This window comes from Gadus macrocephalus, chromosome 11 (genome assembly GCF_031168955.1).
Source record: "Gadus macrocephalus chromosome 11, ASM3116895v1".
In the NCBI taxonomy this organism is placed as follows: Eukaryota; Metazoa; Chordata; class Actinopteri; order Gadiformes; family Gadidae; genus Gadus; species Gadus macrocephalus.
Window position 1 is genome coordinate 2276181 of NC_082392.1, and position 25260 is coordinate 2301440.

Here is a 25260-nt window from a genome sequence, read left to right on the forward strand (position 1 = left end):
TTTGCGAAAAAACGCACTTGTAACTTTAGATCTTTAGCCTTCACAGCGTCATAATGTTTTTAAGAGGCGAGGGCTCAAGGCTCGACGGAACGGAGCTCGGCTAAACAATTCAAAGGAATCACTCGGAACACAAGTTTGATGGTGGTTTAATGGTGACTTCGCTCCTATTTCACACACAATAACCAACCGAATCAAACAACCTGAAACATGGCAATAACAAATCCAAACAAACGGCGAGGAACATTATATACATCGTAACTTTTTTACATGGCTTTCTTGGACCACCGTGAAAGTCTTTCGATGGGTGCTTGTGGAGGGGCAGTCGCATGGGTACCGTTAAGGGGGGTTCCATCCGATTTGAGGCGGCTCATGGACTCATTTCGTCCCACGAAGTGGAGAAAATGGACATCAAGTGGTCCACCTGGAAACTCGATAACGCATCACCGAAGCAAAGCACGCCACGGTAAGAGTTGAGTCCGTAGGGGGAAATGTCAGCCCATCACCTAACCTGCTGCAGGAGAGACGGGGCTGATCCTAAAGATGAAAAATCATTTCAAGCCAATCGGTTTGTATGTATACGAATGTGGCAACATTCAAGGGGTTTCTTGACAACATTCCTCTCTTGTTGATGGGACCTACGGCCTACTGAGGGAAATAAGGCTAACTGTTACCCAGTGAGCTACAGTGAGTTAGCATGGGTGCACCCAACTCTGGATACGGAGAGAAAAATAAAGCTCAACTTGGCTTTCATCCTTATCGTCTTGTCTATAACGGTACTGATGGATTCGTCTTGGCAGAAAGGGGTCATGTAAAAGGAGAGTACAGTTTGGAGCAAAGCATTTACAACTCGGCTGCTCTCAGAAGCCCGGGGGGGGGGCGTTACGTGGTCGCGGGTTCAGACATGTTCACGGGCTTGGCTTCCATCAGGGTTTGATATCATTCCACTGCTGGAAGCAACACCTTCTGGCCTCCAGTGACAGGCGGGCGCACAGACACGCACGCGCACACACACACACACACACACACACACACACACACACACACACACACACACACACACACACACACACACACACACACACACACACACACACACACACACACACACACACACACACACACACACACACACACACACACGTGTGTGTGTGTGTGTGTGTGCGTGTGGGTCTGTGAGTGATGTCTTTGGGTGCATCACTTCCTGCCAGTGACAATATATACAAAGAACACAATCAGCGGAGCAGGGAGGCTTGGCTTGGACTGAAACCAAACAAGAAGAGCGTCAGAGTCCTCCCAACACCGCCAGACATCTGTGGCAGCTCAGATACAGTCTGCTGGGGCGCAGCGCAGGAACACAATTAAAAGAAAAGCTGAAAGTGCTGGAGTGTTAAGAAACAGCTTCCTCCCCGTCCCCACACTACCCTGGTTTCATGGTTCATGGAGACAGTTCTGGGTGGTTAACAGGGACGGTTAGGGTTGGTTAACAGGGACGGTTCTGGGTGGTTAACAGGGACAGGTAGGGTTGGTTAACAGGGACAGTCCTGGGTGGTTAACAGGGACATTTAGGATTGGTTAACAGGACCTGGTGCTGGATTAGAGGGACAGTTAGGGTCGGGTTATAGGGACCAATGGGTCTGCTTTTTGGGACCAATGGGTCTGCTTTAAAGGGACCTATGGGTCTGCTTTAAAGGGACCTATGGGTCTGCTTTAAAGGGACCTATGGGTCTGCTTTAAAGGGACCAATGGGTCTGCTTTTTGGGACCAATGGGTCTGCTTTATAGGGACCAATGGGTCTGCTTTATAGGGACCAATGGGTCTGCTTTATAGGGACCAATGGGTCTGCTTTAAAGGGACCTATGGGTCTGCTTTAAAGGGACCTATGGGTCTGCTTTAAAGGGACCTATGGGTCTGCTTTAAAGGGACCAATGGTTCTGCTTTATAGGGACCAATGGGTCTGCTTTTTGGGACCAATGGGTCTGCTTTAAAGGGACCTATGGGTCTGCTTTATAGGGACCAATGGGTCTGCTTTATAGGGACCAATGGGTCTGCTTTATAGGGACTGTTGGGTCTGCTTTATAGGGACCAATGGGTCTGCTTTATAGGGACCAATGGGTCTGCTTTATAGGGACCAATGGGTCTGCTTTATAGAGCCCATATGGGTCTGGTATACCGTGACAGTTGAGAGATGGTTTATGGAGGGGGTGGGTTGTTAACAGGGACTGCTGGGAGTTGGTTTATGGGGAGAGTTGGGGCTGGTTTACGGGGACGTGTCAAAGGGGCTGGCGACGTCGGCGACGGGCCTTCAGTAGTAGGTACACCAGTTGCTGTAGTCGCTCGGCATTAGGCCGCCGGTGATGAGCAGGATGAGGTCGACGAACCACCAGATGCCCAGCCCCCCCAAGGTGAGCAGCTTGCCCACCGCCGTGCCCGTGTGGCCCAGGCAGAAGCGGTCCACGCCGAAGCACCCCAAAAAGAAGGAGTACAGAAGGGTAGTGATGAAGTAGTGGCCTGTGTACCTGTAACCCAGGGCAAAAAAGGGGTTAGAGGGTGAGAGGAGGGGGGGGGTGGAGGTCAACTCAGCAGGGGGGAGTGGGTGAGAGGTCAACAGGGAAGGTTTTATTGTTTTTGTGCATGTGTTTAGTCCACAGTCTAATAGGAGGCATCCTCAAGCAAGATCCCCCTCACCCCAACCTGCTCAGCGTCTGAATCAGCTTTGGAACCCATTCTGGGGGGGGGCTGTAAAAGCAGAACTAGAGATACCCAACAGGACTAGAAGATATAAATAGATATAAAGATATAATAAAAAGTCTGGCGATTAGGAGGAGAAAAAGCGACGAGTCGGGCACATTTTTCATGATCCTCGTAAATCACTATTGTCCAACAGTGGTGTGTTCGGTCCACGAGGTGCTGAAGGCGAGGTTAAGGCTTCCCTTATGCGCACATTAAAGGCGCTGTGCCGTACAGCGGGCAGGAAGAGGGCAAGGGTGCACCAAACGTAGTCGCTCAAGCACGAAATAGAGATGAGTTAAGCCGTTTCAATACACATTTTCCAATCCTGATAGTGCAGATAGCATATCATTTTGCTTTATCAGCGTGTCACTGGTTGGTGGCTGGAAAGGGACGCTTGGACTGTAGTTCAGAACTTACGTGGGAAAAATGCAGACTCTGCTGCAGCAAGTCCAGTGACCAACTGGACTAAATGTTTGTGCGGGTGCGATGAACACGCTCTGCTGAACATGCTTTCTAGATTAGTTAACACTGCCCCCTAGTGGAGAGTTACAGCTGCTGCGTTTTGGCACAGATTAACCAACGCTACAAAGACAAGAAAAACAAATAATTAATGAAGGAAATATGAGATATTAAAGAGGCAGGTAGAAGAAGTCCCAAAACAGATGCAGGCCCCAGTACTGGACCAATCAAAAACTAAAGAACTTCTGGGCATTTTGGCCCAGACCCGGGCCGCCACAATCCAAAGATACGTGGGCTCACAATGAACCCCCCTGATGGGAGAACTCGATGTGCCTGGAGGCCCCAGTGCCTGGCCAGCAGGGGATAAAAGATGTGATTGGAAGAGCCTAGAGTTAGTTCAGAAAAAAACGAAAGGGCAAATCTGCCTGCTTAAAGGGCCGGTCAGACTAAAAAATAATAACATAGATAAAAACAAAAGACAGTTGTCGCTGGGCCACCAGATAACGACCAGGGCCTGGTTTCCCGATAACGTCCACTCTTAGCGCTACAAAGACTCCTACGTTTAGACTTTGGATCAAAGTTGTTTACCTCTATAGGCGTGGTTCCCGAACGGTCTCTTAGGAGTCTTCTAAGGCAACACCCCTTACGTCGTTCGTGCATGGTGCTGTCCAGAAATAAAGTGCTGAAATCGATTTGTTCAGAGTTCGATTTTCCATTTCATGCGCAGGTGCATGACGGCGTTCTAAAAAATATTGCAGTCTTTGCGGATAAAACATTGCTCGAAATCCTTCTGGTAGGCCTAAACATTTGTTTAACCATGGGCGAGCATAGCATAGCCTACATTAATTAAAAAAATATATAGAAAAGACAGAAACAGCGGAACAGATTGAGGCAATTACAATCTTAATTACATCTGTTGCAGCCGTTCAAATGATGCTATTGATTTTCTGTTTACTAAGATGTCTGACTTGGCTAGCTGTAGGGGTCTGTGTGCGGGCTTTTAAAGGTTATAGTGGCGCCGACTAGCGTCAGACCAACCTTAGCAGCGAACCATGTACGAAAGAGATTCGTAGCAAAGAACGTTTCGGGAAACACACAAAATGTCAAGGTAGAACTTAAAGTAGAGGTTTCGAATGACATAGCGTTAAGAAGGCTTCAAGAATGTTTCGGGAAACCGGGCCCTGGTCTTCCTGATACCCGGTTCAGCCCTGGTAGGATCGGTACCTTTGACCTCATAGATGCTAACAACGTGTAGCTCGTTGTTTAGCATGGCTAGCACGGTCTGAGCGGCGCTGCTTACTTGATGCAGGGCACGTTGCCCCTCCGGAACTCCCGGGGCCCGGCGCACTCAATGTTTTCCAGCGCCATGCAGATCACCTCCGTGAGGTTCACCTCCTTCTGGGTCTGGCCCCCCCACTGTCGACACAAAACACCCCGTTAGCCTCCCTGTTAGCATCACTGTTCACAGGCTCCAGTGCTGGGCTAACGTCGGCGGATGGAGGTAACGCAGTGGTGTTTGCATTTGGTGTCAAGTTGTTTCAAATTCAAAACTGACTCATGATATAACACAATCATTGTGGCATACTTAACATGGCGTGGATAATTGTTTTAGTATACACACTACACGTGAACAAATAAACAACATAACACTTTTTGCCAGAATTTATTTGTTTATATAAGCGGTTATTTGTTTTTATTAGCGTGACCGTCACGCAATGTCCCGAGTTTGAGATCTCAATCAAGGGAAATTGCACAATATCCTTAGATAGCTGACAAATCAAATTGCGCAATCTTAGGAGGTTCATGTGTAGCAGATACTAAATGTATGTATCCAATTGCTCATATTTTCCAAAATTAGGAAATGGGCTAATAATCTCATTTTTATATATATATATATTAGATATGGAATATTGGATCGGTACTAGTTTATATGAATTTGCAACCCTAGTGAACACAGTAGTGATGATGGTGCGGTGAAGGAGGGAGGGGGAGAGAGTGAGAGTGAGAGAGCGAGAGCGAGAGAGACAGAGAGAGAGAGAGGGACAGACATAGAGAGACGGACAGAGACGGAGAGCGAGAGAGAGAGAGAGCGAGACACAGATAGAGGGGGAGAGAGAGAGAGAGAGAGAGAGAGAGAGAGAGAGAGAGAGAGAGAGAGAGAGAGAGAGAGAGAGAGAGAGAGAGAGAGAGACAGAAAGAGGGACCAAGACAGAGAAAGAGAGAGAGAGAGAGACAGACAGAGAGAGACAGAGACCGACAGACAGACAGACAGACAGGCAGACAGGCAGACAGACAGACAGACAGCGACCCACCCCTAGGCAGCCGTGCCCCAGCTCCTGGAAGGCGCTGGCGTTCAGGCCGTGGTCCACAGGGTCCTGGCAGTGGACGAACTCATCCGGCCTGCAGCCCACAGAGAGTCACATGAGAGCCACATTACACACTACTGTTCCTACCTCCAGGGAAACGTTTCCATTACAATTGATCTTCTCTAGCTATAGAATAGATGAATGGCTAAAGATAGCCAGTCAAAACTAATAATTGTCCATTTAATTGTGCGGGTATAGTGCCAGCTATTAGATATTAATCATATTTGACTATAATCCATTAGTTGAGAAAAATAACTGCAATGACTTTCAATTAGAGCAATTTAAAGCAATTTATTTATCCCTTTATGCATCAAAACATCACTTCCTCAAGCGCCACAGGAAGTCAAACGAGCTCTGATCCAAACTGAACGTGCATGTCTACTTTCCGCCTGAAGGGGCGCTGTTGAGACAAAATACCATGAGCTACCCTCACAATACCCGCCGATCCCTGCCTCAAGGAACCCTTAAAATACACACTTTATAAACGGCAACGGACCGACATCGTATCACAGCTGGATAGACGACCGTTCAAGGAGTGACAGGCAGCCTTCAGATTCATATTCGGCACATGTGAACGTTAGGAGGCAGGGCTTACACACATATAAACAACAACCCCTCGGTTCTGTGTACCGTAGATCTTTCTAGACTCACAGAAAGCTGCAGAGGACCACCGGGGACGGGGGTCGGTACTCATACTCCGTGTTGTTGATGCCCCGGTCCGTTGCCAGGACGGGGGTCGTCGTATTGTCGGGTGGCAGCGCGGTGGAGGCAGCGGCAGAGGCGGCGGTGGCGGATGCGGTCGCTCCGGGCGTCGCGTTTGCTGCGTCTACCGCTGCAGCGGTGGTCGAGTTGTGGGAGTGAATCCCCTCCAGACATTGTAGAAATAACACCGTCAGCAGCAGCAGGAACTGTCCGCACAGTAGGATGTAGTTCACCGAGATCCTCGCCATGCTGTGGTGCTATAATCCCCCTGCGGAGGTGTGGTTAAAGGGGCATTTATGGAGATGTCTTCACCACCATCACTAACGGGTCGGGCAGCTCTCTCTCTGCTAGTTCCGTGTCGGCTCATGTGGATGACGCGGCGCCTGATTCCCCGCCCACTTAAAAAAAATCCTGCGATTCTGTCTTTTCACAATGATTGTACACGTCCTCCATATTGTAAATAATGTTGTGTATCTTTAATTTATCTGTTTATAGGAGATACTGGAATCTTTATAATATCCCACATTATACTTTTTACATATTGAGTATTTAATATTCTAATATCTGATATGTTTATATATTTTTACGTTGGATACTTTGACCTCTTAATCAATCCCCTGATTTGGCAATGTAAATTTTTGCATCTCATGCCAATCAAGCTTTTTTTAATTGAATTGAATGTGTGTTCTCCTTGACTCTTTCTTATCTAGTGGGGTCCCTCAATAGCTCTAGGGTTGTCCCCCAGTGTTTCTCTCCCGGACTCTAGGGGAACGACGGCAAACCCCAATATAATCTTGGATCCAGAGGTTCGACTGATAGAGGATAAATGGTCCTAAAATCAGGGGCTGATTGGAGAACACAAAGTCATGGAATAAACAGTGGTGGGTTTCTCTTGTGGGCATAACAAAGAAGAAACGCCCTTACCTTTGAGCCCCTTTCCAAAGGAAGGAAAAGGGGCATGCACACACATACATACACACACACACACACACACACACACACACACACACACACACACACACACACACACACACACACACACAAACAGTGTTGAGATATCATTTTGATCATTTATTTACACCACAATAGATTGTATAATGTCTCATCTACTGTCTCTTGTACCAATACAATAGAACCGATACAGTATCAACATATACAGAGTAGGCTGCCTGCTATTGTACTAGCATATCCTCACATCTTAAAGCTTAACACACACCGGCACCAAAGCGGCACGTCAAAAAGAACGCCACCATTATTTTGGGCGTACTAGCTCACATCGGCCCCACTAGGCTTCCCGCCACTGTTCTTATCCCTAGTGTCGCCTGAAAAAAGCGCTTTTTTAAAGCTGTTTGGTACATCCCGGCTTGATACAAGTTCCTGCACATATGGAGATTGTTGATGCACTAGATTAATAATACTACAATGCAAAAAAGAATGAGCAATGACCGTAAATAAAGTGTGTAAAGGGACCGTAAACAAAGTGCCCGACAGAACATAAAGTAACTATGAATTAATGTGACTATCATTGTAAGCGCAAACAGAGGATCATGGGCATCAGGGCTATATATGTTGTCATAAAACAACTGGTATGACGTTATGGTGGCCTATATCGACTTTGTTGATCTGCTTCTTTCAAGACGTATCGGTGCAGCGCGCTGCTTCATTTTGGTGCTAGGGGCGACTTTTGACGCACGTGAAATGCGTGTGTGGCCGGCTTCAGCCTCCATTCATGAGCGGTCTTCACGTGGTACAGGTCTGTCTCTTAGGAGGGTCCTGCTGCCTCTGATTACTTGAGGTCGACTCTGTTGTATTCTATGTATTTAGAATAGAATACATATTCTGTATGTTTAAATGTAATTCAATGTATTTTAATTGATATGCAAAGCACTTTGAGCATCTGGCTGAAAGTATTATTATTATTATTATATAACAATACCATTGATTATTATAATTATGAGTCACAATCAACACTGTTGATTGTGACTCATACTTAAATGCTCAAATTGAAGTATAGTATACAGGCCTAAAGAGAGACAGACAGGCCCATAGAGGCCTGCAGGACAGACAGACAGGCCCGCAGAGATAGACCTAGGACGGGACGGACCACCCTGTAGCCAGTGTCATCAGGGACCCCTGTAGTCTGTTTTAGGGCCCCCCCCCCCGGGTCCGTGTGGGAGCAGGTCCCCCTGACAGCAGGGTCGCAGGCACGCCGTGAACTCTGGGTATTTACAGGGGAACGACAGCTTCGGGGGCGCCGAGGGGGGGTGGCGGGGGTGGAAGTCCACGCACGGTTTCCCTGGGAGGTAGTGGGGGAGGTACGGGGGGGCGTGGAAGCTGGGGTACGGATAAAGGACGTACCCCCCGAACGGAGACACGCCCACCAGACCCTGTGGACAAAGACGCACAGACGACCACAACAACAGCCTGATCATAATATGAATATTAGTAATCATTATTATAATAATATTACCGTTTTATTTCTGTAATCGTCATTATTGTCATACCTAAATCACCACCAATGTTATTTTTACTGATTGCAATTTTTATTTTTGATATTCATATTAATATTCATATTAATAATACTCATTATAATAATATAACCATTATATTTCCATAATCATCAGTATTGTCAAACCTAAATCGCTATCAATGTAGCCTTTATAGATTCATGTTTTTATTGTAAATACTGTACCAGCGCTTGGTGCTGGAAGGGAAGAGGGAGGCCCGCTCTGGCGGCGGTCCTGACGTGGTGAGACGGGGGGCCGGGGTCCAGGGCGGACCCTCCGTAGGGCGTCACACTGCGGGGGGCCGTGGGGCGGCCCTTCAGCGGGGCCTGGTGCCCGCCCACCTGGCCAGGGGGGCCCGTCTCCCCGCCCCCGTCTCTGCCACTGGGGGGTCTCGGTCCGTCTGGGGGACGCCCGGACCCCCGGGAGGGGCCGTCGCGCCCTGCTTTGATTTCTCTCCCGGTCACAAAGCATCTGTGGGGGTCTCCCGGCGTCCACACACGTCCTTCAGCGGTCATGTTGACCCCGGGCCCTGGCTCGCCGGCGCCTTCCTCCTCCGTCCCTGCGCCGGAAGGGGGCTCCGGGGTCGGGGCGTTGGAGGAGCGGTCTCTCGGAACACGGGGCGGTTCCAGGGGACCACGCGCCGCGTCCTCTCCGTGGTCCTCAGAGCCGGCTCCGGGGTCGCTGTCGCTGTCCCGCTGCGCTGGAAGGACAGGACATGAGTTTGTGAGACAAGGGGTTCATATCGGAACGACAGGAGAGAGGGGACGACAGGAGAGAGGGGACGACAGGAGAGAGGGGACGACAGGAGAGAGGGGACGACAGGAGAGAGGGGACGACAGGAGAGAGGGGACGACAGGAGAGAGGGGACGACAGGAGAGAGGGGACGACAGGAGAGAGGGGACGACAGGAGAGAGGGGACGACAGGAGAGAGGGGACGACAGGAGAGAGGGGACGACAGGAGAGAGGGGACGACAGGAGAGAGGGGACGACAGGAGGAGGGGACGACAGGAGGAGGGGACGACAGGAGGAGGGGACGACAGGAGGAGGGGACGACAGGAGAGAGGGGACGACAGGAGGAGGGGACGACAGGAGAGAGGGGACGACAGGAGAGAGGGGACGACAGGAGGAGGGGACGACAGGAGAGAGGGGACGACAGGAGAGAGGGGACGACAGGAGAGAGGGGACGACAGGAGGAGGGGACGACAGGAGAGAGGGGACGACAGGAGAGAGGGGACGACAGGAGAGAGGGGACGACAGGAGAGAGGGGACGACAGGAGGAGGGGACGACAGGAGAGAGGGGACGACAGGAGAGAGGGGACGACAGGAGGAGGGGACGACAGGAGAGAGGGGACGACAGGAGGAGGGGACGACAGGAGAGAGGGGACGACAGGAGAGAGGGGACGACAGGAGAGAGGGGACGACAGGAGAGAGGGGACGACAGGAGAGAGGGGACGACAGGAGGAGGAGACGACAGGAGGAGGGGACGACAGGAGAGAGGGGACGACAGGAGGAGGGGACGACAGGAGGAGGGGACGACAGGAGGAGGGGACGACAGGAGAGAGGGGACGACAGGAGGAGGGGACAACAGGAGGAGGGGACGACAGGAGAGAGGGGACGACAGGAGAGAGGGGACGACAGGAGAGAGGGGACGACAGGAGAGAGGGGACGACAGGAGAGAGGGGACGACAGGAGGAGGGGACGACAGGAGAGAGGGGACGACAGGAGGAGGGGACGACAGGAGGAGGGGACGACAGGAGAGAGGGGACGACAGCAGGCCGTACCCGGGGATGTGGAGGAACGGGAATATCCCTGTGGTGAATCCTTGACCCGTTTCCCCTTGTTTCTGTTCCTCCTCGTCTCTGAGGTCCTCTGGGATGAAGGCTGCAGTTTCCTTAGGTGGAAGAAAACGGGAAAGTTCTGAAACGTTTTCAGAAATGTAAATATTGCTCTACTGTTTGACAAGATTAACTCATCATGACTGGGTGAGTTATAATATAAATCAGCTTAAAATACTTAATTTAATTGTCTACAATCTTGCTGTAATCATATATATTTGACAAATGGGTGGGCAATGGCATACATATGATAATCAATCAAATAGTTTTAAAGAGAAGGTAGTAAAACAGATCCCTGCCTCTTCTCTCTGCGACCGTTCCCTGTCTCCCGGAACCCTTTGGCAAAGGGGTTGTTGTCTATCTTTAGCTGAGTCACCTGAAGAAGACAACATGTTGGGATCCATCTCATACGATTTCAAATGAACAAGTCTTTGTCTATCAAACCCTGACCAGAGTATATCTTTGTTGTAATAATTATAACATATGATATAAATGAACTGGTCTACATTCAAGTTGGTGAGATAGACTTCTACCCAATAACGTTTGGTTTACTGTTTCCCATTACATAGGAGTATGACCCTAAGGTTATAAGCCTGCTTGTTACCTTGTCATTCTGGTAGGCTGTCACCGCGATGAACTCGGTCTCAGAGAAGATGCAGGTTTTAAAGGTGCTGTATGGAAGCTTCTGGATGTCATTGGCCTTCACCACGTGAAACCTTGGTTGATATTTGTGCATTGAATTGAGAATGGTCTGAAAAAGAAAAAAGAAAACCCGAGTTTAATAATATTTACTAATCTTATGTCATTAAATTGTGCCCTTTTAGAGCTGCAATGCAAATGTATAAAAGCTCAAGTAATTACATCAGGGTGAAAGCTCTGGTGACATAAGAAAAAACACCAACACTTAGCTACCCATTCCTGGACTTAACGTAATGTTATGTAATGTTTTAACAGCCTGACGTACAAAGCCATGCTTGTCCGAGATGTTGTTGGTTAGTTTGAGTTTGTTGAAGTTGACCGTCTTGGCCATCCAGTGGTCCCCCGAGGCGGGACTGTCCGGATGGAGGTACATGCGTCTGGGCATCTCTGGGTCGGCCTTTCCCGCGACCATCCAGTGGCCGTTATGGAACTTGTACCTGAAGTCATCTGTCGCCACGATATCCATCAGCAGGATATACTGAGCTTGCTTGTTAAGACCAGAACACTTGACTTTGAACGGCGGGAACATGCGCCTGGAAGGCATACAAACGTAAAATCACTGAATTAACGCGTAAAGGTCTGAACGGTGACGGTTTGAGTTGAGCGTCTTTCCATATTTACCTCCCAGATTTAGTGATGACCATCTCAGTGCCGTGTGTGTGGAACTGTCTCCAGAGCTCCTTTGCTTCCAAGTGAACTTTGGGTTCCTCGTCCTCCAACCCCTCTGTCTCCAACACGTCGCGCGGCCTGGGGGTCGTGCCCAAAACGGACGGCTGTGGTTTCAGCGTCGTTTGGCAAAGAAGGTGTTCCATTCTGGGCTGATGGCGCGCGACAGGCGATCCGATGGACCCACGTGACGTTAGCGTGGTGGGCGGGAAGAGAGGGTACCCCCCCAGTACCGACCCGAGGGACACGTCCGCCACTCCATTCGTAGAAAAGCCATGCGTAAAGTCGCCAGAGACGCACTGATCCAAGCGGTTGTGCATGACTTTGCGCCTCGCTATGGCTTTAATTGGAGTGAAGTCATAATGGTGCAAATTAATTTAACTCGAATTAAAAGCTTACTCTGCATCTTTCAGCTCATCAGCAAGCACTACACGAGGCCACCGATTGTAGTTCTCCACGAGGGCAGAAGTGTTGCCGTAGTGCGTCCCGTCCGTGAACCTGCGCGCCTCTGATGCACCGCTGGTGTTTGGTCTCCGCTGGCGCCCGGGGGGAGCTGGCTCTGGTCCGCTCGGACTCAGGGTTTTACACTCAGCAGTGGGAGGGGCAGACACACAACATCTATTAAGAGGACAGGACGTGTAATAATGCACAATAATGTTCATCAGCAGCAACGCATTGCTCAGGTTTGTAAATGTGAAGTAGTTGGGTTTGAGTTTGTTTAATTGTCGTTCAAATTAAAATAATTTACACAATACAGTCGCACAAGACGACATGCTGTAAAACTGAAGAAAGAAGTGTAATTTTGTTTGTGCTGTGGGTGTGCAAGTTTATGCCCATCAGCAACAAGAGAAAAGTATAAAGAATCTTGATACAGTGTACAGTATTTCAATGTACTGTGACATCTAATTGTCACAGTACATTGAAATACAATCCTTCTTTATCTCAAACCTTACCAAATGTAATATGTGTGCATATGAGTTCACTCTGGCCACCTCCATACCCCCCATGCCTCATGGGGGGTAACAGGTGAGGGTATACTGGGCCCTAGCATCAGCTGCAGGTACCACATTACAAACATTTAACCTTTTAACAACCAGGTAAAAGAAGACATTTTATAAGACGTGTTCAGAAGTGTGTGTATGTGTGTGCATGTATGTTTGGTTGTGTGTGTGTGTGTGTGTGTGTGTGTGTGTGTGTGTGTGTGCGTGTGTGTTTGTGTGTGTGTGTGTGTGTGTGTGTGTGTGTGTGTGTGTGTGTGTGTGTGTGTGTGTGTGTGTGTGTGTGTGTGTGTGTGTGTGTGACTGGGTGTCTGTGTTTGTGTGTGTGTGTGTGTGTGTGTGATTGCATTTCCGTGTGTGCATTTTTGTTTGTGTGCGTGTGTGTTTATGTGTGTGCGTGTGCGTTTGTGTGTGTGGTTGTGTCCATGTGTGCGTGTATGTGTGTGTCTATGCGTGTGTGTGTGTGTGTGTGCGTGCGGACCGTCCCTCACACCTGGGCTATTTGGACAGGACAGGTAGTGGGTAGGTGAGAGCAAACATCTCAGGCCTCTGGAGGTGGGAGGAATGTCGTTTAGTGGTGGAGTGGAGGTGCTAAAGGAGAGGAGGGGCGGGGCCACAGGAGAGGAGGGGGCGGGGCTAAAGGAGGTGAGGGGCGGTGCTCGTTTCAATCCCCAATGTCCACAATCAACCTGTGAGCGTGTGTGTATGTGTAAGTATGTGTGTGTTTGTGTGTATGTGTCTGTGTTTGTATGTGTGTGTGTGTGTGTGTGTGTGTGTGTATGTGTCCGTGTTTGTATGTGCGCGTGTGTGTGTGTGTGTGCGTGTGTATGTGTATGTGTATGTCTGTGTGTGTATGTGTGTGATTCACAGGGTGATGCAAAGTATTCCTCACATTTTCCAGCCTTCAGATCCTTCTAGAAGGTGTGAGTGTGAGTGGACGAGGGTCTGGAGGAGGGGTGAGAACACTACACAACGCTCCATGTTTGGGAATCTCGGAAAACACTTCAGAAACACGTTTGAAGAATCAGGGAATCCCTTAATTTGTCTTTCAAACCATCGTTTTGAGAGGTGGTTATGAAGACGTATTACATGTTGACCGAGCCACTGTTGCTGCAGTTTTCTTATTGAATATTGAACATTTTATCGTGATATTATGTACAGTTCCTAGACATCATGTTACTCCACTCACCATGCCAGAGTTGAATGTCGAATAAACGTACACATGTTGGATATCTGTTGGAGAGCAGAGCTGTAACTTCAGAAGAGGTCACATTTGACTGGGTCAGGTAAGAGAAGGCTATGAGACAATAACGCCAAGCAGGGGGGGGGAAACCCTAGGGAGACCGTGCCGCCTGCTCAGTACAGTTCATGAATTGTCATGAATTGTAAATTGGCTTCGTACTGTAGACCTGATATAATTTTTTAGTAAGATCATAAAGTTATCAGCTGATATCTAGTTTGGACCAAGCCTCTATGACTGCTGTATTGTACTGCAGTGGGAAGAAAGCGTGACACCCTGTTTTCTATTTTATGACTGAATGAGTGAATTCTCCCTCTCATAAATGCCTGTGCAGACACACACACATCGATGGAGCGAATAAACTAGCGACTGTGATCTGACCCGAACGACATAGTTAACGTTATAATAGTCCATAAAAACTTGAAACGTAAGCTCCATCAATATTTCATTGCACGCAACTATGAATGAATGAAGAAAGGGAATACATCAAAATTGTTTACTGTTACTTTGACAGAAAACTTGAATCGAGAGGTTGGTTCATGCGGAGAAAAACAGCAACTGAAACAACAACTGTCTAAACGCAAACGGAGGCCATGAATCTTATTTGTGAGCGGGTCGGGAATGAGGAAGCCGTTTGAGCTAAGGAGCAGAAGACTCCAGAAATCAATGTTCACACATTAGAACAATGAGCTTATTGAGAGATGAGCGGATCGAAGAGGAACGCGCAGTAAAAAGCCTTCTGACTGCAGTGTGTCGAGTGATGACTTGATGACTTCGGGTGTGTTTCCACGGGTGTATCTTAAACAACCTTTTAGAACGTAAGCAAAGCACCGTCGAGAGAACAATCAATTACCCCAGGACAGAGTAAGGAGGTTTAATATGAGGACAAAAAGGATGTGGGTGTTTCGTTTGTGAATACACAACAGGAAATACTGAAAATGTGTTTTATAAATTGTGTTTTTAAATAACTAACCTGATTTATCTTTATATTTTTATTTGTTTCGGGATGTATCTAGATCTTTTTTACACATCATAAGCATGGTGTTACAACAAGTCATGAACATTCAACAGAGTATTTATATATACGATACCGTTTTTTATTGAATATAGCTTTGGTTGTTTCAATAGCTGATTACTAACTACATTATTAAGAATACAAATAGCACCATGTCATTATGAATACAAATTATTAACTTATGTGATTGTTTTAACATATTAATGATAACTACTTGACAAATATACTTTTCTGAATCACTTTAATCAAAACACGTTATATACAGTTAGTTACAATCTCAAATTTCAAAGTTTACCTTTCAATTTTTAATTTGATTCATTGAGGATATAACGGTCATCTGACTCGAACAGACATTTAATCATTAAGTGAATGTGTTAGAGAGAGGAGTGCAAAGTGCTGCGTTACAGCACCACGCCATCACCCTAAAAGTCCCCGTGGACAGATTATAGCAGGCTATTAATCCATCTCTTCTCACTTCCAGCTGAGCTGATTTAGACACTTTCCACTACAAGTTGCAGCACTATTTTGTTTAATGTAGAGGCTGGCAGACACACGCTAATTTTGTGAAGTAGCTTTTCACTGCCTGACACGTCAATCGTTGATTCAGGCAAAGTTTATAGGAGGAATGTGTTGAAGGCCCAGACAACAGCTTGCATTGTCTGCTACAGTCGTCAGCCATTTTAGTTCTTATGTTTTATATCAAACCCACAATGCATCACAACTCTTTATGTAATGCTTATGTACACGTTGTTACATCCTGGCTCAATGGTGTGCATAAACAAGAGGGAAACCACCATTCAGCAAAGATGAACATTCCTCTTTGCTGCATATTATTGGCAGTTATCTATTTTCTTCAAATACTGTACGCATTCGACAGGATTTTCCATCTGGATTAATAAAGCATTATCTTATCTTATTCAACTTCGCATAATAGTATAGAGTTATAAACAAAAATGTATAAACGTGCAAATATAAATGAATGAATCAATAATTTGATGAATCTTTGGCATGATGTTGATGATCAAACTGCTTTATGAACAACGAGTCGTTGAACAGCCACGTTGGTGATTGAGACGTCGATGGAGGAAGTGGCCTTAGGACCCAGCCCTAATGGCTCACATTCCCTCGGAAATGAGCTCTTCAATTAGTCGCGTCTTTCGGCAGGTCAGCACTGCGAGTGTGTGGGTGGGTCGTTGGGGGGAGACTGCCCCATTAAAGACCGTCTGACACGGCCAGGCGTCATATCTCACCCACAGATCGACCGGCCATACCCCCCGCAGTAGCGTGAGTATTTATGTTCGGAGGTGTTTGTCTGTGCCTGATGCGCGCCGTGTTGGGGGGAGTGTTGGGGCTCGATCTCTGCAGTCTCTTGAGTGCACGGATGGGTTCCACGATGAGGAACCTGCATACATGATGAGACACACTGTGGATAAGATGGTTCAGATGATATGTGAATTGATGTGAAACTTGAAAACTGAAACATATGCGAAAGCCAATCCAGCATTTGCCATGAAATAAACGCTCGGTTTACCCATCATCCTAGTCAGTTGACCTTCCTCCAGCATTCCATTATGTATCTGATCTCACAAAATGTGCGAACCTCTTCCACAAGTCTCACTATTTCTATAGACCTAAGAAGAATATTTCTTTAATTTGCTTTGTTCGTTAGAAAACGGCAATGGCCATATGTATTATACGTACAGCATGCATCACCACCAGACAATAAAACGTCTGTTTGTGTGAATCATTGGTGCAATATCAGTGGATGAGGTTTAGTTATTTCTGTTCGTTTCATAGTAGACTTGTCGTTGACAATTAGTTTTATATCGATATGGTGATATCATGCCACACAATTAGTCTGCTTAACTACACATCACATCACACAACACAACCATCATTATTATTTTATTTATCTAATCTTATATAATTAGTCCAATGTGCTATTCCATCAACGAAACAACTGACAACCAATACTTTGGTAAAATCGGGTCGGTTTAGGCTATTACCAATTCACACTGGAGTCTGGAATCAATCAATTAATCTTCTTCAAAATCGAATGAATATGAAATAGTAAATGTGGGCGGAGCCTAGCAAGCTGTCCAATGGTAGACATGGGCTGGCCGTAGAAGGCTGTCCAATAAGAAAACGTGGGCGGAGTTTGGCGGATTATCCAATAGTAAATCTGGGCGGAGATTATCTTCAAAATGGCGGACGCCGTGACCAAAGTATACCGATCACTGCCTTCGGATTCACTGGTTTACCTGAAAACTCTCAGTAAATCGGTATGTTTGTTACTGGTTTTGTGTGTCCTGCTGGGCAGCTCGTCCGCCGACAATGTGTACGAGATGGAGGAGTTCCTGAAGCGGGAGTACTCGCTGACCAAGCCCTACCAAGGTAGTGATCATCACCGACACCTTCACTGACACCCCAATTGACACCCTCTCTAATCCCGTTTTACTCCGTGACTAGAGCTTCAATGACGACATAATGACCAGTTTACCATCAGTTCACAGCTATTTATGTTGTGTACGTTGAGATGACAAGACAATACAAATAATACCAGACACACCACCTTACAGTTACCACATAAGACAAGACCAATCATACGAGACAGACACACCACCTTAAAGTGACAAGACAAGGCCTTAAAGGTACCAGAACATACAACACCAATAATACAAGACCGACCACCTTAAAGGTACCTGAACGTACAAGACCAATAATAAAAGACACCACCCTAAAGTTACAAGACAGACCACCCTAAAGTTGTAGGAAACGATTAGGAAAACGTGGACATTATTAATAGGGAATCATACAGACTATTCATAGTAATTAGACATTTCCCACACAGCAGGCTGAGGTATCACTGTGTTGTATAAATAAATTACATTGTTCTTCAGCAATTATGTATTGAAAGGAATCAATAACTATTCTGTGCACGACATGGAATAGACGGGAGAGGGAGAGATGCCTGTAAAGAGAAGCTTCTGGAATCAGTGTTGATATTCAATGTGAGGATTCTACTGACTGCAGGGCTGGGTTCCTCAAGTTCGTCTCACTGGGACCTGATGGGAAACGCCATGGTGACCCCAGACCACGTGAGGTTGACCCCTGACCTGCAGAGCCGACAGGGAGCGGTTTGGAGTCGAATCGTAAGTCCCCGATGTGTCACAGCAGAAGAATTACCTGTATCACACATGAACGCGTCGTAGCTCAACAGACACTGCTGAAGCTCACCAACCGGTTAACCCAGGGGGCGGCATCTGGGTCAGGAGGTGGAGCGGGTTGGGCTGGTGACCGGAAGCAGGGCCGCTGGACTGCGGGGGAAACCTGGACAGTTGTGGGGGGGCCCAAGGCAGAGGGGGGGGGGGGGGGGCCCATGGGAATAAAAAGAAAAAAAAAAGTTGTATTTCTTTTGAATTATCTACCAGCCTATAGTGCTAGGAGTCGCACACTGCTGCTAGGCCATGTCCCCCCCCCCCCCCCTGTCAACAATTGTTCTCTACCCCACCCCCCCCCCCCCCCCCCCCCCCCCCCCCCGTCAACAATTTAGCGCAGGGGGCTGGTAGGGGGAATTCGGGGGGGGGGGGGGGGGGCATCAGTACCTCTTGAATACAGGGCCCAGGATTTGGTGCCACGGCTCTTGACGGTCGCTAGTTCGATCCCCGGCTCCCCTTAGCCGAGTGTCGAGGTGTCCCTGAGCAAACACCTCACCCTGACTGCTCCCGACGGGCTGGCTGTCGCCTTGCGTGGCTGACGCCGCCGTCGGTGTGTGACTGTGCGTATGAAAGGGTGAATGTTAGGCAGTATTGTAAAGCGCTTCGAGTGGCCGCGAGTTAGAAAAGGTGCCGTATAAATGCAGTCCATTTAGCATTAACCATTAGCTCTTGGCCTCCCAGCCCTGCTACCTCAGGGACTGGGAGCTACAGGTGCAGTTCAAGGTCCACGGCGAGGGGAAGAAGAACTTCCATGGCGACGGTGTGGCCTTCTGGCTCACCAAAGAGCGCATGCAGAATGGTAAGGGCCGGTTCACCGAGACTCTCCATAGCCTCCACCTTTGACCCCACAACCCTCTTACGCACTTATTGTGTGTTTGTACATCCTGGCACTTAGCAATAGCACTTAGCATTGTGTAGCGTCTTATCCTAGCTATCTTTGTTGTATACGGGAATGGGTTAACCTAGTGATTGTTAGTGCTTGGCACTTGTTTCTATGAACATCCTTACTGTACCGACAGCGATATATATTATTGAATATTGACGCTCTTTCTTCTGACAAATATTAATATGTTTATATTTTATAATAATATACTGATGATAATATATACAAATACTTGGGGCTGGGCGATTCATCGAATTTCGATCTCGATTTTAGCGTCAAACGAACAAATAAACTAATATAATCTATTTTTATTATTATTATTTGATTCATATCTGCTGGATACATATCTTTACATTATTTTAGATTTGAACATTTTCTTTTTGACCCTTTTGTGTATATTTTTTAAGGCAAAATTTCAAAGCTTTCAGTTACAAAGTGTTTTCGGGAGAGACATGCTGAGTAAATTCATCATGTTTTCAAACTCAAAAATAATCGTTTGAATAATCGTGATTTCAATATTGACCAAAATAATCGTGATTATGATTTTTTTTTTACATAATCGAGCAGCCCTACAAATACTTATTGTAAGTCGCTTTGGATAAAAGCGTCTGCTAAATGTAGCGATAAATGTGTAGCTGGTAGTTCGAGCTGCCAGCTACAGCCGCCTTGAGAGCTTCTAGAACGTTCTGAACCTTTCCCCAGGCCCGGTGTTCGGCAACATGAACCATTTCACCGGACTGGGGGTCTTTGTGGACACGTACACCAACGAGGACAAGAACCGCGAGGTGACGCACGCACGTACACACACACTGTACACATGCACTTTACACACACTCCTAATAAACACGCATGCGTGCGCACACTTTTGTGTCACTAACGATATCAGTCGATTTCTTCAGTATTTCACGTTTGATACGGCTGTTGGCATCTTGATATATTGGAACTGCAGATATAATCTCTTCCCTATTTTATAGGGAAGAGATTATATAATCTCTTCCCTTAACCTGTATCGGTCGTTCACTAGTGTATGCGCACTACTCCACCTTATAGTATGGAGAGTGAGTACAAATGTTCACTAGTGTCTGCTCACTCCAGGTAAGTCCATCATGGTTAATGAGTATGCATGCTCCCTAGTGCATAATCACCACTTCAGGTAGCTCCACCATGATGGAATGTGAGCGTATATGCAGAGTGTTGTTTATGGTCTTCACTGTGTCCTCCTCTCTCTGCGGCCCTGGACATGCAGAAGAGACAGACAGGAACTCAGGTAGCCTTTAGCCCTACCATCACTACAATCATCTCTGGGCCTACTGTTTTTCAATCCTGATGATCTGGTCAATACTTTGAACGGAAAAATGTATCCCATACATATGTGTGTGTGTATTTAATCCTGCCTACGGATGTCACGGAACCAGAACTGTTTTATCACGACAGTAAAACCCCGTGTTAGGGGCTAACCAAAACCGTATCCATGATCCATGCGAGGTTCTCATCTGGTTTTGTCTGTCTGTCTGTCTGTCTGTCGCTCTGTCGCTCTGTACTCTCTGTCTGTCGCTCTGTCGCTCTGTACTCTGTCTGTCGCTCGGTCGCTCTGTACTCTCTGTCTGTCGCTCGGTCGCTCTGTACTCTCTGTCTGTCGCTCTGTCGCTCTGTACTCTCTGTCTGTCGCTTGGTCGCTCTGTACTCTCTGTCTGTCGCTCGGTCGCTCTGTACTCTCTGTCTGTCGCTCTGTCGCTCTGTCGCTCTGTCCTCTCTGTCTGTCGCTCTGTCGCTCTGTACTCTGTCTGTCGCTCTGTCGCTCTGTACTCTCTGTCTGTCGCTCGGTCGCTCTGTACTCTCTGTCTGTCGCTCTGTCGCTCTGTACTCTCTGTCCGTCGCTCTGTCGCTCTGTACTCTCTGTCTGTCGCTCTGTACTCTCTGTCTGTCGCTCTGTACTCTCTGTCTGTCGCTCTGTACTCTCTGTCTGTCGCTCGGTCGCTCTGTACTCTCTGTCTGTCGCTCTGTCCTCTCTGTCTGTCGCTCTGTCGCTCTGTCCTCTCTGTCCGTCCCCTAGCGCGTGTACCCGTATGTGTCGGCCATGCTGGGCAACGGGACGCTGAGCTACGACCACGAGCGCGACGGGCGGCCCACCGAGATTGGCGGCTGCACGGCCATGGTGCGCAACGTGAACCACGACACCTTCCTGCTCATCAGATACATCAGGAGCCGGCTCACGGTAGGTCGCCGCTGCTACGACGCTACCACGGGGGGCTACCGCTAGGACGTTACCACGGGGGGCTACCGCTAGGACGTTACCACGGGGGGCTACCGCTAGGACGTGACCACGGGGGGCTACCGCTAGGACGCTACCACGGGGGGCTACCGCTAGGACGCTACCACGGGGGGCTACCGCTAGGACGCTACCACGGGGGGCTACCGCTAGGACGTTACCACGGGGGGCTACCGCTAGGACGTTACCACGGGGGGCTACCGCTAGGACGTTACCACGGGGGGCTACCGCTAGGACGCTACCACGGGGGGGTACCGCTAGGACGTTACCACGGGGGGCTACCGCTAGGACGCGACCACGGGGGGCTACCGCTAGGACGTTACCCCGGGGGGCTACCGCTAGGACGCTACCACGGGGGGCTACCGCTAGGACGCTACCACGGGGGGGTACCGCTAGGACGCTACCACAGGAGCTACCGCTAGGATGCTACTGCTAACATGCTTCTGCTAGGGGGCTACCGTTAGGCACTAGCGCTAGGATGCCACCGCTAGGACGCTACCACTAGGGGGCTACACTAGTGCTAAGGCAAGTGTTAGGTTTGTAGACTGACTCACCGCTGACTGACTCACCCCCTCCTCCTGTGTGACTGCCTCTCTCCCCTGCTCCCCAGATCATGACGGACGTGGACGGCCACCGCGAATGGCGGGACTGTGCGGACATCTCGGGCGTGCGGCTGCCCCTGGGCTTCTACTTTGGGGCGACGTCCATCACCGGAGATCTCTCAGGTACATGAAGTCCTCTTCCCTCTAAACCATGTCAGTGAGAAGGTAGGGGTTAGACGGTACATATCCAGGTCATTGAGGAGTAGGTAGGGTTAGATGGTACATATCCAGGTCATTGAGGAGCAGGTAGGGGTTAGACGGTACATATCCAGGTCATTGAGGAGCAGGTAGGGGTTAGGCAGTAGATACAGTTGGTCTAAAAACCAACTGCTATAAACCCTGACATCAAATTCGGATGTTGTTTTGTCCCCCACCCTTGCAGACAACCATGACCTGATCTCCATGAAACTGTACGAGCTGACGGTGGACAAGACGAAGGAGGAGCTGGAGCAGGAGGAAGAGGAGGAGGTGACCGTCCCCAGAGTGGACAACATGCAGCAGTTCATAGGTAACAACTCATTGGCCAATATACCTGCCGCACCAAGTTGATCTGCAGACAGTTGAACTATTATCCTGAGACCAAACACACACTGTTCAACGTTAGGCAAATTACTCGTCTAAAGTTAAATTAAACTCTTTGAGCTCCGTGATTCATATAAACGACTGAAACTGTTCTTATATATAGTTATACGTATAGTTATACTTTGGATGAAGAATGATGACGGTGGTGACAAGATGACGGTGGTGACAGTTTGAGGCCTCGGCAGATGTGAGGCCAGTTTCTGTCTGAGGCTAGTGAGACTAGTTAAAAGAGTAAGACTTCTGAAACGAGTGAGACTAGTTAAAGAGTAAGACTAGTGAAACGAGTGAGACTAGTGAAACGAGTAAGACTTCTGAAACAAGTGAGCCTAGTTAAAGAGTAAGACTAGTGAAACGAGTGAGACTAGTGACGGGTTTACTGACGCGCCCCTGGCCGAAGGAAGTGGTCTCCTCGTGACGCCGTGTGCTTCCTGTGTTGCAGTGGTGGAGCCGGAGGAGGGGCTGAGCGGCGTGCAGTATGCGGTGACGGCGTTGTTCTCCCTGATGGGCCTGGGGGTGCTAGCGGCCATCGGCCTCATGGCCTACGGACGCTGGAAGGAGAAGAGCCGCAAGAGATTCTACTGAACACACACTTGCACATTATCACAGACAAACAGACACACGCAGTCATATAATCACACACACACACACACACACACACACGCATAAACACACTGACACACTCGCACATAATCACATACACACAATCATATAATCACTGACACACTCGCACATAATCAAACACACACTCCCACACATAAACATGCACACTCGCACATAAACACGCACACTCACACACACACCCATTCACACTCGCACACACAATCAGTCGGTTTCAGGCTCAGACGCGCACACATTGTCACACACACACACTCGCATGCACGTACACATACACACACACAGACAATGACTGTACACCACTATGGTCGGGGAGGGGGGGGGGGGGGGGGGGGGGGAGTGGGGGAGTGATGAGTGAGGGGGAGAGTTGGAAAGGGAGATGGGGAGGGGGGGGGGGGGGAGCAGCAGGAGGTTCCATGGGAGGGAGGGAGGGAGGGAGGGGGAGAGAGAGAGATACTGTTAGCTACTGTGAATAATGACCTGTAAGCATCTCATTGGACGTAGCCATATTTGCACTGAGGCCATAAACCGCCCGGTATAGCGCACGCTATGCACACAAATAATACTAATATCACAACAATGATTCCAGCACTTAACAACAGTGGAGAGGCTGGGGGCTTGGGACGAGCCAGAGCTCTCCACTGCCACTAGGGAGTGACGGCGGTGCGGGCGGGTTCCATTGCTAGTGCCTACGGCGGTCTACTGACTCGTCTTACTGCACAGGTCGTGTTCGGTCGAACATGGGGATGTTTCGCCACGCTCCCTGGGCTGCTCATCGGGTACTTCGGAGGAAGGTTGAAGTCGTCTTTGGGAAGTTTTGGACCAACAAGACTTTGACTCTGAAGACAAACCTTTCTTGTTCCTGTTTTGAAATTGTTGTACTTGTGAGGAGCTGTGGTGATGAGTTTGACCTGTGGTAATGAATAAAATGTGTTTTATGCCCCTTATGGGCAGTGCCTTAATCAAGATCTGTCTTCATTGAGTGGAATACTTAAATATTCCATTAAGACTTTACTAAGGCAAAGGCTTTTTCTTTATCCCTCCATTATTTTTTTTTTTTTTTCCAGATAATGGGAGTCAACAAACTTTAGTTTTCACTTAAATTTTTTTTTTTTAAATGAAAAGATGTTAACATCTAGCTGTGTCCAATATTAGTGTTTGTGGACATGTCTGCATTGTGTCTACATGTGTTGGCGTCAAGACATCAGGGTCAAACTGGATCTCACTAGAAGTTGGATGGGTTATGTTTATGTGGAACATCTTTCCGGTTATGGTTCTTTCATGGCGGTCTGAAACTCAATCCATAACTGCGCCATTTCGAGACGGAAAGATACAATGTGATTAAAAAAAAGTGACTAAAAACAAAAAAAAAATCTAAATGGTTTTTGAGGCAGCACTTATGATCAAATACAAAATGGAAATGTATGTATTGCAATCAAACCTTTATTGTAGCCGATCAGCAATGACGTTATCTGGGACGTTTGTGTTCACTTTTCTAGCTGTTATCCAGTGAGACCGGCTGCAGTCTGCCTGGAGAAGCACTCATTTTATTCATTGGTTTTTTGTTGTAATTTCCTGTTGATTTCCTGTTTAGTGTAATAGTTTACATACTTAACAAATCGCCATCTACAATCTCCTTTTATTCCCAGACTTGTTACTATGAGTCAGAACAGTCGGTGAATCATCACCCACGTTGTGTAATTGTACAACAGATTATTGGTAATAAGGTCATGGCAGTGAATGTGTTCATGCTGCTTAGGTCCATGTTTTTTTTATCTGTTAGTATCATCTTTGGGCCAACCAAAGTGAAAACAAGAACTTTTCATGCTGGGATTACAATAAAAGTCACTAGGGTGAAGTGGTGTGTAGCTGTT

The 25260-nt window shown here is 47.9% G+C and overlaps 3 protein-coding genes across 4 annotated transcripts; 1 reads left to right on the forward strand and 2 right to left on the reverse strand.

Annotated features, from left to right (window-relative positions):
- Window positions 1-1971: 1971 nt before the first annotated feature.
- Window positions 1972-6635, reverse strand: tm2d2 (TM2 domain containing 2). Its single transcript, XM_060064380.1, has 4 exons — window positions 6207-6635; window positions 5502-5589; window positions 4490-4605; window positions 1972-2516 (listed from the first exon to the last, which is right to left on the reverse strand). Exons 1-4 carry the CDS (start codon window positions 6503-6505, stop codon window positions 2303-2305), a joined length of 717 nt encoding a protein of 238 aa, XP_059920363.1. The 5' UTR covers window positions 6506-6635; the 3' UTR covers window positions 1972-2302.
- A 1745-nt stretch (window positions 6636-8380) lies between these two features.
- tbx3b (T-box transcription factor 3b) lies at window positions 8381-12498 on the reverse strand. Its single transcript, XM_060064781.1, has 7 exons — window positions 11920-12498; window positions 11564-11831; window positions 11204-11350; window positions 10899-10975; window positions 10546-10655; window positions 8950-9464; window positions 8381-8644 (listed from the first exon to the last, which is right to left on the reverse strand). Exons 1-7 carry the CDS (start codon window positions 12282-12284, stop codon window positions 8381-8383), a joined length of 1746 nt encoding a protein of 581 aa, XP_059920764.1. The 5' UTR covers window positions 12285-12498.
- Window positions 12499-17396: 4898 nt separating this feature from the next.
- Window positions 17397-25244, forward strand: lman2lb (lectin, mannose-binding 2-like b). 2 transcript variants are annotated; one of them, XM_060064377.1, is made up of 9 exons: window positions 17397-17611; window positions 18251-18369; window positions 19117-19234; window positions 20021-20103; window positions 20565-20585; window positions 21372-21533; window positions 22198-22312; window positions 22572-22697; window positions 23211-25244. In XM_060064377.1, exons 1-9 carry the CDS (start codon window positions 17422-17424, stop codon window positions 23351-23353), a joined length of 1077 nt encoding a protein of 358 aa, XP_059920360.1. In that variant the 5' UTR covers window positions 17397-17421; the 3' UTR covers window positions 23354-25244. The 2 variants fall into 2 exon arrangements, with proteins under 2 accessions (XP_059920360.1, XP_059920361.1); XM_060064378.1 differs by lacking the exon at window positions 20565-20585.
- The last annotated feature ends 16 nt before the right edge of the window (window positions 25245-25260 follow it).

Coding starts and splice junctions, on each gene's coding strand:
- lman2lb (XM_060064377.1), top strand. CDS start 17,422: ATGGCGGACGCCGTGACCAAAGTATACCGATCACTGCCTTCGGATTCA. Junction 22,313..22,571: donor CATCACCGGAGATCTCTCAG/GTACATGAAGTC, acceptor CCACCCTTGCAG/ACAACCATGACCTGATCTCC. Junction 22,698..23,210: donor CAACATGCAGCAGTTCATAG/GTAACAACTCAT, acceptor CCTGTGTTGCAG/TGGTGGAGCCGGAGGAGGGG.
- tm2d2 (XM_060064380.1), bottom strand. CDS start 6,505: ATGGCGAGGATCTCGGTGAACTACATCCTACTGTGCGGACAGTTCCTG. Junction 5,590..6,206: donor GTGGTCCTCTGCAGCTTTCT/GTGAGTCTAGAA, acceptor TGTGGGCTGCAG/GCCGGATGAGTTCGTCCACT. Junction 2,517..4,489: donor GGCAACGTGCCCTGCATCAA/GTAAGCAGCGCC, acceptor CCTGGGTTACAG/GTACACAGGCCACTACTTCA.
- tbx3b (XM_060064781.1), bottom strand. CDS start 12,284: ATGCACAACCGCTTGGATCAGTGCGTCTCTGGCGACTTTACGCATGGC. Junction 11,351..11,563: donor TCTCGGACAAGCATGGCTTT/GTACGTCAGGCT, acceptor TTTCTTTTTCAG/ACCATTCTCAATTCAATGCA. Junction 9,465..10,545: donor CCGTTCCTCCACATCCCCGG/GTACGGCCTGCT, acceptor CTGTCCTTCCAG/CGCAGCGGGACAGCGACAGC.